General features: G+C 36.6%; 2 protein-coding genes across 4 annotated transcripts; both read left to right on the forward strand.

Annotated features, from left to right (window-relative positions):
- Nucleotides 1-1968: 1968 nt before the first annotated feature.
- LOC143602874 (mediator of RNA polymerase II transcription subunit 15a-like) lies at nucleotides 1969-10615 on the forward strand. Its single transcript, XM_077079849.1, has 21 exons — nucleotides 1969-2083; nucleotides 2178-2289; nucleotides 2477-2597; nucleotides 2716-3972; nucleotides 4069-4139; nucleotides 4364-4438; nucleotides 4522-5763; nucleotides 5852-6207; nucleotides 6282-6465; nucleotides 6557-6635; nucleotides 6691-6878; nucleotides 7621-7724; nucleotides 7826-7937; nucleotides 8049-8186; nucleotides 8290-8381; nucleotides 8554-8665; nucleotides 8875-8983; nucleotides 9294-9633; nucleotides 9796-9907; nucleotides 10098-10182; nucleotides 10275-10615. The coding sequence occupies exons 1-21, from the start codon at nucleotides 2019-2021 to the stop codon at nucleotides 10286-10288; spliced, it is 4968 nt and encodes a 1655-aa protein (XP_076935964.1). The 5' UTR covers nucleotides 1969-2018; the 3' UTR covers nucleotides 10289-10615.
- A 1483-nt stretch (nucleotides 10616-12098) lies between these two features.
- On the forward strand, nucleotides 12099-15401 carry LOC143602875 (uncharacterized). 3 transcript variants are annotated; one of them, XM_077079851.1, is made up of 8 exons: nucleotides 12099-12217; nucleotides 13169-13287; nucleotides 13368-13479; nucleotides 13640-13759; nucleotides 13976-14106; nucleotides 14230-14329; nucleotides 15006-15101; nucleotides 15172-15401. In XM_077079851.1, the coding sequence occupies exons 2-8, from the start codon at nucleotides 13172-13174 to the stop codon at nucleotides 15172-15174; spliced, it is 678 nt and encodes a 225-aa protein (XP_076935966.1). In that variant the 5' UTR covers nucleotides 12099-12217; nucleotides 13169-13171; the 3' UTR covers nucleotides 15175-15401. The 3 variants fall into 3 exon arrangements, with proteins under 3 accessions (XP_076935966.1, XP_076935968.1, XP_076935967.1); XM_077079853.1 differs by having other exon boundaries at nucleotides 13404-13479; XM_077079852.1 differs by lacking the exon at nucleotides 12099-12217 and having other exon boundaries at nucleotides 12451-13287; nucleotides 13658-13759.
- Nucleotides 15402-15695: the final 294 nt, after the last annotated feature.

Consider the following 15695-nt stretch of genomic DNA (forward strand, 5'->3'; position numbering starts at 1 on the left):
AAAAAGTCGTTACCCCGAAACGCTCATGTTGTACGTAGGTTGTTATGTATATTTTTATTTTGTAACCAACTCGGGTGTTATTCATAGTAGTCGGCCCACAATGCCTCTGTTCTATACTAAAATACTATTTCGGATGAATGGGGAATTAAGTCGCTCTTTGATCTGCAGAATAAGGCCTACGAGCTCTCTCTTTTCTTTTATGGCAGAGATCTCTCCACACCAAGGAGCCAAATCACAATGGATCGAACAACTGGAAATGATAACAGAAAGCATAGGTAATTATAAGGAGTTCCAATCAGCGGATAAAGAAAGTAAACCACCTTACTTCTTTCGTCTATGACAAAGGCTTGCGAAACTAAGTAGGTTTGCTTTAAAATCTTAAGTAGTCTAGCAGTGGTACAAAGCTAAGTGCCCCTTTTCAGTAGGGGGTGAAAGGTTAGACCTTAGAAAGTCAGCGAACAGTGGTTCTTCTAAGTAGGTATGGCGTTCCCCCTTGACTCTTCTAACGTCGAGCTAAGTGATTTCGTAGACTGTTTGGGTATCAAAAGAAAGTCCTTCGGTGGTCTTTTTATACGCCATCTTCTTGTTGTTCCAGAATGAGAATTGAGGGCAAGGAAGAAGTCCCTGTTTATTGATCCCTTGGGTCAGCTCGACCGTCTTGTGTGAAGAGTCCTTGCTGTGGAAGTGCTCCTTCTCATTTGGTGCCATGCCTTGAACAAGCCAATCAATGAGACCAGCCAGCTAGTGCATACCTATGTTTAGGTTCTATTGATCTATAAGTGATGGCCATATATACGGCATATGCCGTCATAAGCGGGAATAGGAAGACCCTCCTTTCAATTCTCCTTTTGACCTAATTCCTAGCTTTATCCTGCATTGCTTTCAAAGGGGATAATAACTATAAATTCCTGCCTTACACGCTTAACAATAAGGACTTCCAACTCACTTCCTCACTACTAGAGAAAGGCTAAGTGAAGTACTTCTCGGGACTTACCTTTTATTCTTTCTCTCCTCTTCTTGCTTATCACTGACTTTCCTTCGCCCTTCGCGGCTGCTAGTGAAGTGGCAACTGGATTGCCTAGTGAAATGTGATCTCGATTGAAGCTAGATAGCCCCCCCCTCACTCGGAGCCGTAGCCGTAGTCTGGTCATTTTAAAATTGAAAAAAAACACTATACGAGTCAAATAGACCCTATACGAGTCATATAGCCATATACGAGCCGTATAGGGGCTATACGATACAAAATAATAAAACCTGACAATTCTGCTTGAAAATGACTTGACTATGCATCTATATGAGCCATATAGAGCTTATACGACTCGTATAAGTTACCCTGGTGTGTGTATAACCAACATGGTGTATGTATAACCCAAGCCTATGGATATTTACTTTGAGAAGTATATACGATCTATAAAAAACGGATAAGTCTAATGATGTCATGTGTCTTTAGATTCGACACATTTGTTAAGTCTAAAGGCTAAAGCCCAACCTAATGGGGCTAAGTTATTTTATAGGAAGGCTAGACATAGTGGGTTAACATGTGTTGGGTCTAAACTCGTTAATTGAAGCCCAATTGAAGATATACTCTACATTCTACAAGTATTAATAATATGATTATAAGATCATATTATTTTGTATGATGTATATAGGTAATAGGAGAGCGCTACATTTATTTATGTATATTTTAGTTTCTATGGTGTGTAGTAAGTATTGTATAAACCATGGCTAAGTTTTATTATCAGAATAAGATATTACATTTGTACGTAACTAACTAACTAACTAACTAACTAACTAGTATTTGAATTGTGTAATTACATGACGATTACATTTCACCCATATTGTCACCTCTATCTCCATCACCATTATTGCCGCCTTCACCCCCTCCTCCTACTGTAACCATGGACACCACCTCCACTTGTTGTGACCAGGGATGTAAATGAGCTGAGCCCGAGCTCGACTAGGCTCAGGGTAATTGGAGGGCTACTCAGGGTGCAAGTGGCGCCATTGGTGACCCCACCATGGAATCTGGTGATTGGAGAACTCAACTGCAAGCAGATTCTCGACAAAGGATTGTGAATAAGATGTATGCACTTGGAGTATTATTTTACTTGTGCTTTTGTCTGAAATTTCAGCTAACTATATGCATTGTTTTGATCGAACCTGATGACCTTGTGCAGAATGGATACCTTGAAGAGGCATCTTCCATTTTCTGGACAAGAGGGGCTACAGGAGCTGAAGAAAATAGCTGTGAGGTTTGAAGAGAAGATTTATACCGCTGCTACAAGCCAGGTTTGTTGTGCTCTTTATATTATATAAATAGTCTTGTAGTTTCTGCTTTTGTGGAATGAAGATTCTGCAAGATTTTATATACAATGATCCAAGTACTTCAAAATAAGACTGAGGAAGTGATATCATGTTTGTCTTCTACGGTAACGTTTTGTGGGTCTTAAAATCATGTAATTTTTTTGGTTTGCAGTCTGATTATTTACGGAAGATATCCTTGAAGATGCTGACTATGGAGACTAGATCACAAAATACGATGTCAGACACCATGCAGGCAAACTCTACTGGTAATAGTGTGAACCCCTCAGATCCAGGTATTTCATGATTCACTATCATTCAATGTTTGTCATTTGCTTTACAAATATAACTTCTGTAGGAATACGTTTATTCCAATGCTTTTGGTAAATTATATGATGTTACTCCAATGTATAGGTTCTCAAGTGATGCAACAAATGAACCAAGGGCAACAACTTCCTATTTCTGTGCCATCCAATAATATCCAACAAGGACAACAAATGATGTCTCAAAGCATGCACAATAACATTGGTTCAAATGGAATGCAAGGCTCTTCTAGTTTATCATCTGGATTGCCACCTGGCAGTGGCTTACAACAACCCCCCATCGCAAATGTTGCTGGTCAAAATTCAAACTTGCAGAACATTCAGAACATGTCTAATGCTCAACAAAATACTGTAGGAAATACAATGGGGAACAATAATTTTGCAAATCAAAGGCAAATTCCAGGACGACAACAACTTGTTCCGCAACAGCAACCGCAGCAACAACCACAAGCTCAAAATTCACATTATCTTTATCAACAGCAGTTGCAACAAATGGCGAAACAGAAACTGCAACCACCCCCGATGCAACCTCACAATCAGCAGCCACAGCAACCGCAACAACAGAATATGTTACAGCAAGGTCATCTGCAACCATCTCAACAATCTGTTATGCAACCCACAATGATGCAAACATCTTCTCTCTCTACAGTTGTACAAAATCAGCAGCCAGTAGTATCACAGTCATCACAACCGTTAATGAACCATCAACAATCGGTTCTAAGACAACCAAGACAGCAACAAGGACAACCTCAGCAGCAAGTACAACCAACACAACAGAATCAAATGGGGCAACAGACAAATGCTACAAACATGCAACACAACCAGCTTATAGGACAACAGAATAACTACTCTGATATGCAGCAACAGCAGCAGAGGTTGATAGGCCAGCAAAATAAGCTTTCAAGTCTGCAGCAGCCACAACAGCAGTTAATTGGTCAACACAACAATCTTTCTGGCATGCAACAACAATCATCTGGTCAACAGCAACAGTTGCTCGGAAATCAATCCGGTAACACCAGTATGCAGACCAATCAGCATTCTGTGCAACAAATGTTACAATCTAATAAGGTGCCAATTCAGCAACAGAATCAGCAAAGTTCAGCAAATATGTTGCCAGCACAAGTTCAACAATCACAACCACAGTTACAGCAGCAGGTGATGCCCCACATGCAATCACAGCCTGGCCAGTTGCAGCAGCAGCAACAGTTGGGTATGCAACAGCCAAATATGCTGCAAAGGGATATGCAACAAAGGCTTCCAACAGCAGGCGGGTTCCAGCAGCAAAATGTGATTGATCAGCAAAAACAGCTATTTCAGCAACAGAGAGTTATACCAGAGGCCTCATCAAGTAGAGTTTTTTTATTTTATTTTATTATATCTATTTCCTTTAATATTGAACTATTTTATCAAGGAGCTAGTGCTTGAAACTTCTGTTCTTTTATAGCATCATTAGATTCAACAGCTCAGACTGGCAATCTAAATGGTGGAGACTGGCAAGAGGAAGTGTATCAAAAGGTGCATTACGCTTGCTTTTCTATGCATTAACATAAAAAATATAATCTGTTGAGTAAAAATATCTGATAAAATATCAATTAAATGATATGTGTACTCACGGGGTTTGCTAGTAATCGTTTCTGTGTACGTCTTTTGTTTAACACTAGGTTTTTTAATTAATAATTCTCCATTTGAATAGCGTTGTCACTATTATTACCTTGAGTTGATTTTTATTCTGGTTACAGATAAAAGCTATGAAGGAGTTGTATCTACCAGATTTGAGTGACATGCACCATAAAATTCTTTCCAAATTACAGCAGGTAAGTTGGTGTCTCATATTAAAAAGTTAGGAGCATGTAAAATTATTTATTTCTCGATCTAATGAAAACCGTTTGTTGTCCAGCACGATTCTCTTCCTCAGCAACCGAAAAACGAGCAACTAGAGAAGCTGAAAGTATTTAAAAATATGTTGGAGCGGTTTATGCAGTTCTTACAAATTCCTAAGCAGGGAATATTAGCTAATTATAAAGACAAGCTGGGTACTTATGAAAAGCAGATTATCAATGTCATCAATTCAAATAGGCGGAAACCAGTGCCACCTCAGCAGCAAGCACAAGCACTTCCTCCACAACATATGCAATCTATGCAGCAATCACAACAAACACATTCTCAATTGACACAGGTTCAATCACATGAAAATCAGATGAATTTACAGGGTTCCATGGCACCAATGCAACCAAATAATATGGGAAATATGCAGCAAAATCCCTCCGTTTCACTCTCAGGGGTTTCAAATGGGCAACAAAACATGATGAGTTCCATACAGCCTGGTTCTAATCTTGACCCGGGTCAGAATAACAATATGAACTCCTTACAACAGGTGTCTAGTGGCTCTCTACAGCAAAATGCAGTGAGTGGGGCCCAACAAGTAAACATAAACCCATTGTCACTTCAGGGAAACTCCAGTATGCTCCAACATCAGCATATTAAACAGCAGGAACAACTGCTCCAAAACCAGCAGCTGAAGCAACTTCAACAACGGCAGTTGCAGCAACAGTTTCTGCATAAACAACAATTTATGCAACAGCAGCAACAACAGCAATTTCACCAACAAACAAAGCAGCAGCTTACAGGAAATCAGTTATCTCAGCTTCCTCAGATAAGTGACGGTGGTGATGTTAAACTTAGACAGCAGATGAATGTGAAACCAGGTGGTTTTCAGCATGCTGCCACCCAGCGGTCGGCTTACCACCAACAACTAAAGCCAGGTGCTCCATTTTCACCTCAACTCCTTTCGGCTGCTTCTCCACAAATGTCACAACATGCATCTCCTCAGATTGACCAGTCAAACATGTTCAAATCTGCCAACTCACCATTTGCGATACCTTCTCCTTCAACTTCCTCTGCATCTCCTCTACCAGGGGATTTTGAGAGAATAAATGGTGTTTCTTCACTATCCAATGTTGGAAACATTGGACATCAACAACCGTCTTCTTCAGTCTTACCTAATCAAATTGGTACACCTGGAATATCTGCATCTCCTTTACTTGAGTTCACTAGTCCAGATGTAAACAATGGTCTTGTGCCATCAATGGGACCCGGAAAGTCTACTGCTACAGAACCTCTAGAACGCTTACTCAAAGCGGTCAGTTTTTAAACTACACTTTTTATATATAAAATAGTAAAAGGTAAAACTGTACGTCTCAATATCTTGCAACTGCTTATCTTTATAGGTAAAGTCGATTTCGCCTACCGCTTTGAGTGCCTCGGTTAGTGACATTGGGCCAGTTGTGAGTATGATTGATAGGATTGCTGGGTCAGCACCAGGTAACGGTTCAAGAGCTGCAGTTGGTGAGGATTTGGTTGCCATGACAAAATGTCGTCTTCAGGCGAGAAATTTTGCTACTCAAGATGGAACAAATGGCATCAGGAAGATGAAACGGTTTACAAGTGCAATGCCATTAAATGTTGTTTCATCTGCTGGCAGTGTAAATGATAGTTTTAAGCAGTTGAATGTTGAGACTTCAGAATTGGATTCAACTGCATCTTCTGCTGTCAAAAGGCCTCGAACTGAGGTACTATCTTTGCAGCAACTTTGAGCTTGTTGTTTAATGAAGGTTTTATGTTTCAATGCTTGAGATGAATTTTTTTTCTGTGGTACAGACTAATTATGCCCTTTTGGAAGAGAAGAGATATAAACCGGGGACTCGCTGTTAGTGATGAAGATGTTGATCCAGCTGCAGCCACTGCGGCTTCAGAGGGCGGTGATGGCACCGTGGTTAAATGCTCCTTCAGTGCTGTAGCTCTCGGTCCAAACTTGAAGTCACAATATGCTTCAGCACAAATGGTGTGTAAACTATATGTTATGTTAGGTTATATACTGTATTGCTTTCCATGTTTCATGCATGCTAACATTTATTTTCTCAATCAATGTATAGTCACCTATCCAACCGCTAAGGCTGCTTGTTCCTGCAATTGCTCCCCGATGCTGTTGGATAAGTTCCCCGCTGAAGTCAGGTGATAACCAACTTCAGTTATTATTTGATGCAAATTTTAATTTATATTTTTAAAGCATTTTCGTGGACTTTTAACATCATCTATGATCGTTCTGGGACGAGTCAAAAGCGAGGGGTATTATCGTCTTCTGACGTGCTTGGTTTGCTTTTTGTTTACAGCAAGGAGTTTGAGGATCTTTCAACAAAAACCAAATCAAGATTCAGTATTTCTCTGAGAAGCCTTTCTCAACCAATGTCACTTAAAGTTTCTATTTGTAATGATTAATATATCGGATATGAGTTGAAATTTTATATTATTATGTTAAAAGTACTCAAATAGTACCGAATACTAAGAGCATTCTCATCCAACCCCCTATTTTATGTGACATGTGTTTTCATAATTTATAGAGTGATTTAGGGTGTTGTGAGTGAAGAGTTTTTATATTTTAGAAAACGCAGTGATTTTTATGTATATTTGAAAAAGTTACTGTTTATCCCATATAATTTTTTAATATATTTTGAAAGTGGTTGTGAGTGAAGGAAAGAGAAATGGTAATGAATAATGATAAAGGTATAAAAAATATTATTTAATTGAAAATGAGAGAGAAAATGTAGTGTGTTTTAGTGTAATTTTGGATTTAGGGATAAAGGGTTGGATAAGAATGCTCTAATAATGGTTAATATTATTATCAAAATTTATTAGTTAATATATAGAATATTCGTGTTACTAAATATTAACTCGTTATTGAATTGTTTTAAATTGCGAGTTTACTTGACTCAGCTGGTGGGGATGAGAGGAAAAAATCCATCAACCCAAAATTACTTGGACAAAGTGAATAAGATATCCAAGTTTTTAAAGTTGTTATCTTTTGCTGGTGTTGGGGGCCCTGGAATGCTTGAAACTTGAACTGAAAATGATTAAAGTAGCTTCTAATTTTATTAGTTAGTGTCTTATGATAATTTCATTTTAGACTGTTGCAATAGGATTGAAATAAACCGTCGTATAGAAGATGGATCCATGTAATTGGAGGCTTGCTCAGGGTACAAGTGGCACCATGGAATTTGGTGATTGTAGGGCTCAACTGCAACGGAAAAGGACTGTGATTAAGATGTATGAACTTATATTATTCTTTTCGTAAAATGAGGTTTTCCTAAGGAAGTTTCTGCTAAATGTTTGGATTGTTTTGACCGACACTTGTCAACCATGTGTAGTCTGAATTCCTTGAAGAAGCATCTTCCGTTCACAGAATATGAGAGAGTACAGGAACTTAGGAAAATAGCTGAGAGGGTTGAAAAGGAGATTTATACTGCTGCCACAAGCCAGGTTTGTGTGCATTTTATATTATATCAATAGTAAGGTATTGTGGGATCTAAAATTGTGGTACATGGTAAGGTATTGTGGGATCTAAAATTGTGTAGTTTATTTGGTTTGCAGTCTGAATATACACGGAAGATATGCTTCATGATGCTGAGTATCGATACCAGATTACATAATTCCATGCCTCCAAACTCTGGTGCTTTATATAATTCGCCAGCAAATGGCGGAGATTGGCAAGAGGAAGTGTATCAAAAGGTGCTGTATATTATCTTGCATTTCTTCTAAATGAACTGTTAGTGGGAATATCAATCTCGTTCCAGTTACAGGCTTCAGGACCTTGATTTTTTTTCTTTTACAGATAAAAGATATGAAGGATCTGTACCTACTAGAAGCTGGTGATTGGAGGGCTCAACTGCAAGCAAATTCAAGGGAATATATAAGAAACAAGATGTATGGTTATTTATTTATCTGCCTAGTCTCTTAACTTTTTGAGCTCTTAATATTTGGTTATGCGCACCTGCTTGTGCGTCAGTTGCTCGTGTGGCTGATTCTCCACACTTTTAATAAAAATGAAGTCTTTCTTCTGACATGATTTTGACTGACACGTGTTGACCTTGGGTAGAGTGGGTACCTTGAAGTGGCATCTAACATGCCCTGGAGATGAGGGGCTACGGCAGCTTAGGAAAATAGCTGTGAGGTTTGAAGAGAAGATTTATACTGCTGCTACAAGCCAGGTTTGTTGCCTTCTCTGTATTATATTAATATTTTTATAATTTTATAATTTTGGCATCTTTGCTTTTGTTGAATGAGGAGAGGTCTAGTAGTCTTTATGGACTGATGATCCAGGCACTTCAAAATAAGAGAAGGAAGTGATATCATGTTTGTCGTTTACTAGTGTAGTGTATTGTGTGGCCTAAAATCATGTAGTGTATTTGGATTGCAGTCTGATTATTTACGGAAGATATCACTGAAGATACTGACTATGGAGAACAGATCACAGGATCCCATCCAGTCAAACTCGCCTGCTAATAGTGTAAACCCTTCATATCTAGGTATTCATAATGCAATATTATGCCTTTAATTATGTTTTCTGTAGGAATAAACATATTTATGTAAGGAGAAACAAGATGATGGAATATTTCTAAATATATTATATATATTTTGATAAAGGGGGCATGTATATATCGAAGGGGAACTACCTCTAAACTAAACTATAAGACCCATTGTGATGCATAGTGGGCTAGCACATAATATAATACATACATATATGTATTGATAATGGCAAGCTTGTTACAGATATACATGTTTTAACAATTTCCAATGGTCTATTTTTTTTAGTAAATTTTTTTTACCATTGGATAGGTGGTTCTCAGGTGATGCAGCAAGTGAACAACCAAGGGCAACCGCTTCCTATTACCATGCCATCTAATAATATTCAACAAGCGATGTCACAGAGCATGCACAATAACATTGGTTCAACTGGAATGCTAGGCTCTTCTAGTTTATCGTTTGAATTGTCACCTGTCAGTGGCTTATACCAACCCGCCATGGCAAGTGGCGCTGGTCCAAGTTCAAGCTTGCAGAACATTCCAAACATGTCTAGTGTTCGACAGAACCAGCTCGTAAGTGACACCAGCATGGAATTGGATGATTGGAGAGATCACCTGCAATCAGATTCACGAGAAAGAATAAAAAACAAGATGTATGTGTTTATATTATTCTTTCTTTCGTGTTAAAATATTTGATTATGCTGACCTGGTTGAGTGTCAAGTGTTTGGTCTTACTGATTCTCTTACACTCGTTTTTTACAAAATGATGCTTTCCACCTATAATTTCTGTCAACTATTTGCTTTATTTTGTGTAGATCGGATACCTTGAAGAGGCATCTTCCATACTCTGGAGACGAGGGGCTACAGGAGCTTAGGAAAATAGCTGAGAGGTTTGAAGAGAGGATTTTTGCTGCTGCTATAAGCCAGGTTTGTTGTGTTCTTTCTATTAAACTTCAATAGTTTTGTAGTTTTTTCTTTTGTGCCATATGAAGATTAGGCAAGTCTGTATGTACAATGATCAAAATACTTCAAAATAAGACAGGAAAGTGATATCATGTTTGTCGTATACGGTAATGCATTGTGGGGCCTAAAGTCATGTAATATATCTGGTTTGCAGTCTGATTATTTAAGGAAGATATCCTTGAAGATGCTGACTATGGAAACTAAACAATATCCCAATCCCATGCTGTCATACTCTGATGGTAATAGCATAAACCCTTAGATTCAGGTATTTCATATTAGACTATCATTCAATATTGTGCCGTTAATTTTTTTATAAATATGATTTTTGCAGGCATAAGTTTATAAAAAAGTACAGTGAGTGGGCTCTAACAACTGCAATTTGATACTGTATGATATTTTGGGAAAGCTACTTAATTTGTTACCTTCCTTTGAAGCTATGCACTTATGCTAACTTGGCAACAAGTATAGCTGTTATCTTCTCTGCTTGTACATTCGCATATTTGAACGTAAATTTATGAATCAATTATCTACACGTCCATACTGTATGATATCTTGGGCATTAACATAATGAAAATTGCAATGTTTATGTCGTGTAGACCTGTTTGCATTATATACTGTGACATCCAATTATCATATTGAAGGTTGATTTAAAGGTTAATTAGGCTCATTCATGAAAGGTCACTCGGGTTGTATGTTGAATTGTTGATTGCTTTTTACGTGCACAACATTTAAGTTGTGTTTTGTGTAAGCGGTAAATTGCCAAATTACAGTACAATGTTGAGATTGTTAATTGTGGGAATTATTTTCATTCGATTTTACCGAATTTACAACAATGCAAACATAAAAGGTTGTAGTGCAGAATAGCAATCAACATGTGTTTGATTACTACTTGCAGACTTCCCACTGCCAAATCAATAAAACACTAATTTTATTACCGTTGCTACAACAAAGAGTAAGACGGGAGACGTTCGAGGTCTCAGATGCTCGCCCGTTTATTAATTCCCGAACCGTTACAAGTTTGGTAACCGGGTTGGGTTAATTCCTTCATTTCCAAGTTTGGTGAATTAAGGGTATTTTATTAATGTGTATTGGTATCCAGGTTTGTCTCAAATTTAATGTTTAGATATAGACGAGTTTGCGTTTGTATCTAATAAGGAATTTGAGCCTAGCTAGGATCGCTTAGGTTGTATAAATCGATGTAATCAAGTTTTTGAGTTAAGTTTTCTTGATCAATAGAATTTGGGAGTTATCCAACTTGTTTGCTCTTGAGTTACCGATTCATATATGAAAGAACTCGTTAGAAGGGCGATATTTGGGCCACTCTCCGACACTCAACATTAGAAATTGTCCAATATGAGAATGTAATTAAACAGCCAATAGGTATATAGATACATGTATATAAAGTTATAAACATATGAGATGTAAAGAGTATGAAGTGGTGGTAAGGACCGCCCGGGCTAGTTGTGAACAGTTCAGAGGATTTTTCGGTGGTGAATTATCTGTGTTCCCGAGTTTAGTTAACAAGAGAAAGGAAAAGAAAGTTTTCATTTCCTTTCCATTTCTTCTTCTTTCCTCTTTTCTTTCTTTTCTTTTCAATTCTTTCCAAAATGGAAAGAAAGATTTTTCCGTACTTTTCTTCGTTCTTTCTCCCACTTTCGTTTCCTTTCCATCCTTTCATTTCTTCCCTTTATTGAGAATATGTTAGAATGTGTTTATGAGATGCTTAATGCCTCCTTTTACAGAGAGAACTTCTAGCCCGACAACTCATAAGTCAAAAGTGGTATGACGCATTTGGGCTTTCTCAGTTGCAAGACTTTACTATTTTAGCGAGAGACTTTAATCTACTGGATGATAGATGAGACTAACTTAACCGTGTGCTACAATGGATGTTTTGTCCTATCAATATAAATGCTCTTGAACGTTTAACCAATTAAGCCTAAGAGCACTCAGAGACGAGAGATGAGTTGATAGGCTTAAGTACTTTGTCATTTTGTGATGAGACCACCCGCGTCACCAATTATCGTCACATTTCTAAGATACTATTTTTATTTTTAATACATACATACATACTATCCAAGTGTTTATTTATACTTTATACTATAGAGTTTTGACACAAATAAAATAAAAAATACACCGACTTGGGTCGCGTACAAACTGGTTATAATAAACTAAAATAAATAAATAATATTTAATTAATTCTGACTATTCATTGTGTATAAATGCTGCTCGCTTGAATCTTCCTGTCAGATTATTCATACTCAGACGATATATCTGGTATGTATCTTCTGCTGCTGCTGACTCGTTTTTTTTATTTATTGTTAACTATTTTTAGAATCATAAACAATAAATGAAGTAATTTATTGTTATGAACGGATTCAGGATTCTTCACCCAATAGTTTATTGCTTTTCAATTGCATAATATTTGATTGGATTGATTTTGATCTAATATTAATACTTGTAAATTAAGCAGGTCTAAACAAGCAGATCCGCTCGTGACCTACTCGAGATCGGCTTGTTAAAACTCGAATCGAGCTGAGCTTAAGCGAGCTCGAGCTTTTATTAATATAATTTCTATTAATTTATTTGTAATAACTGTTATTTTATATAAACATACGATACAAATAATTAAATAATATATAAAATTTTAATTATAAATGTATATGCAAATAACTAAAACTTTTTTTAAAAATAAAATAACTTAATTGTTAAATAAATAATAAACGTGCCGAGCCCGAGCTTGACAAACTACTCACGAGTTGAGCTCTAGCTTTTAAAATACAGCTCTAAACGAGCCGAGCCAGGCTCGGCTTGGCTCGCTTATACCCTAGCTCTAAGGCCTATGTTTAAGAATCCGTTCATAACACTAAATTACTTCATATTACCTCTTAATTAACCATAGGGTATGGCCTTTAGTGCTATGGATATTAAAATACATGTAGGAGAGTATTTATTAAAAATAATGGTTACTTTGAATTAGATGGTATGAGGTGTGACTATGAGAGAGAAGATTTCATGTTTGTGTTTCTATATGCTTAAGATGTCCAAGTATTGAAATATTGAATATTTTTTTTTTATTTTTTAAATCTTTTTCTGGTTTTGGAAGCCTTGGTATACTTGAAACTTTAACTGAAAATGATTAAGCAGAATCCATTTTTTATTAATTTTTGTCTTACAATAATTTCATTTTTAGACTGACTGAAAATTTGAAATTCAACCATCAAACAGAATATGGATACGAGTAACCGGAGGCCTACACGGGATGCAAGTTGCGCTATTGGTGACCTCACCATGAGATATGGTGATTGGAGGGCTCAACTGCAACGAGAAAGGATCGTGAACAAGATGTATGAACTTTCAACTTATATTATTCTTCATCTTAAGTTTGATATAAATATTTGCATCATTATGTGTCGACCTTGTGTAGAATGGATATCTTGAAGACGCATCTTCCTTTCTCTAGATATGAGAGGTTACAAGAACTACAAAAGATAGCCGAGCGGGTTGAAAACGAGATTTATACTGCTGCCACAAGTCAGGTTTGCTGAGTTCTTTATATTACACACATTTATTTTGTAGTTTTTGGTCATCGTAAGATTTCGCAAATCTTTAGGATAATGAAGTGACATCATGTTTCTCGTTTACCTTAAGATACTGCCTTTACTGGACCTATAGTCACGTAGTTTATTTGATTCACAGTCTGAATATTCACGTCAGATATGCTTGCATATGCTGACTATCGAGACCAGATTACAAAATCCCATCCCGCACACCCTGCTGTCAAATAGCAGAGATTGGCAAGAGGAAGTGTATCAAAAGGTGTTGTATATTATTATTATTATTATTATTATTATTATTATTATTATTATTATTATCTTAATTCTTACATTTCTTGTAAATCACTGAAAACACCCGACACAACAAATGGCTTTTGAGTTGCATAGCATTAACAATATTATGACTGAAAATGATAAGCAACTAATCTGTTTCTAATTACAGGCTCTATGACTGCGATTCTTTTTCTTCTGGTTACAGATAAAAACTATGAAGTACCTATATCAACTAGATTTGAGGCATCCACTGTGTGCAACTGGCGCTGTTGGTGAATTTGGTGATTGGAGGGCTCATCTGCAACAAGGTTCGCGCCAAAGGGTCGCGAACAAGATGTATGTCTTTATATTATCCTTTTTTATATTTCTTATTTTTTAATTCAGAAAATAATGTTTTCCTGCTGATATTTCTGCTAAACATTTGCATTATTTGGGCTGCCATGTGTTGACCTTGTGTAGAACAAAACACTTGGAGGGGTGTCTTCCATTCTCTGGACACGCGGAGCTACAGGCTATGGCAGTGTGTTTTGAAGACAAGATTTATGTTGCTGCAAGCAAAGTTTGTTCTGTTCTTTATATCATATCAATAGTTTTGTAGTTTCTATTTTGTTTCATTTTTTTTTTGGAATTTTGTGGAATGAAGATTTTGCAAGTTTTTGTCGTATACGGTTAGTGGTAGGGGTGTTCATCGTATCGGATAATGAATTATTCGATTTATTCGGTTCGGATTTGAAATTTTTAGGACCCTATCCTAAATCCGATTCGAGTTGAGGTTGTCCTATCCAAATTCGATCCGAATTGATTTCGGATGGATTCGGATCGGATAATCCGAGAAATCATCTGAATAACCCGAAAAAAACCGTATAAAAAACATTCAAACAAACGTCTAATTAAATAAAAATACAAAACCAGAAAATTAAAAATAAGACGTACACAAACAAAAGTCTAACTAAATCCATGATCCGTCATAATTCTAAAAGTTAAAACAATACACAAATAAAGCCAAACTTCAAATAATTAAAACACATGTTATTTATTCAATTTATTTGGATATTCGAATAGTTCGAACTATCCAAATTTTTGTGAAATCCCCATCTGAATCCGACCCGAATCTGAATTAGTTACTCGGATATTCAGATCGGATTATTCGGGTTTTAGTTTCAGTTCAGATTTCCTGAGCACCTCTAGTTAGTGGGACGGTGGAACCCAAATCATGTAATTTATTTTGTTTGCAGGAAGAATATTTAAGGAAAATATCCTTGAAGATGCTGACTATGGAAAATAGATATATTCCCATGCAGTCGAACTCTTCTGTAAACCCTCGGATCCAGGTATTTTATTACACTGTCACAATGTCATTTAATGTTATGCCATTAATTTTGATATGTATGATTTTTGCAGTGAGTGAGCCCGCAACAACTGCGCTTTCATTTTGTATGATATCCTGGGAAAGCTGCTTGGTTTTGTTATCTTTGTTTGAAGTTCTGCTACCATGGTTAGAAGTATAGTTGTTATTTTCGCGTCGTTACATTTGCATATATGAACAAAACTTATCAATCATTCATTTAAACTTTCATATTGTATAATATCCTGGTTGTACATAACGAAGATTACAATATTTATGTCGTGTAGATCTATTTGCATTCTTATTGTGGCATCGAATTGCCAAATTATAGCTTGATATAAAAGTTAGGCTCGTTTATGGAATCACCACTCAGGTTTTATGCTCGAATTCTTGCCATTACAATGTTGAGGTTGTTGACTGTGAGAATTGTTTTTGTTCAACTATAATAGTCTCGAAGCTTTTTTAGCGATTCTAATTAGATTACAATCGTATGATATTTGGAAGTTACTCTCTTAATCACGATCATTATGTCTATGGCTATTAAAACAATAAAACTTTCAACACTCTCAATATTCTAAGT

Source organism: Bidens hawaiensis, unplaced genomic scaffold (genome assembly GCF_021521415.1).
Source record: "Bidens hawaiensis isolate Kalapana, Puna unplaced genomic scaffold, B.hawaiensis_p1.1 tig00059992_1, whole genome shotgun sequence".
Classification (NCBI taxonomy): domain Eukaryota; kingdom Viridiplantae; phylum Streptophyta; class Magnoliopsida; order Asterales; family Asteraceae; genus Bidens; species Bidens hawaiensis.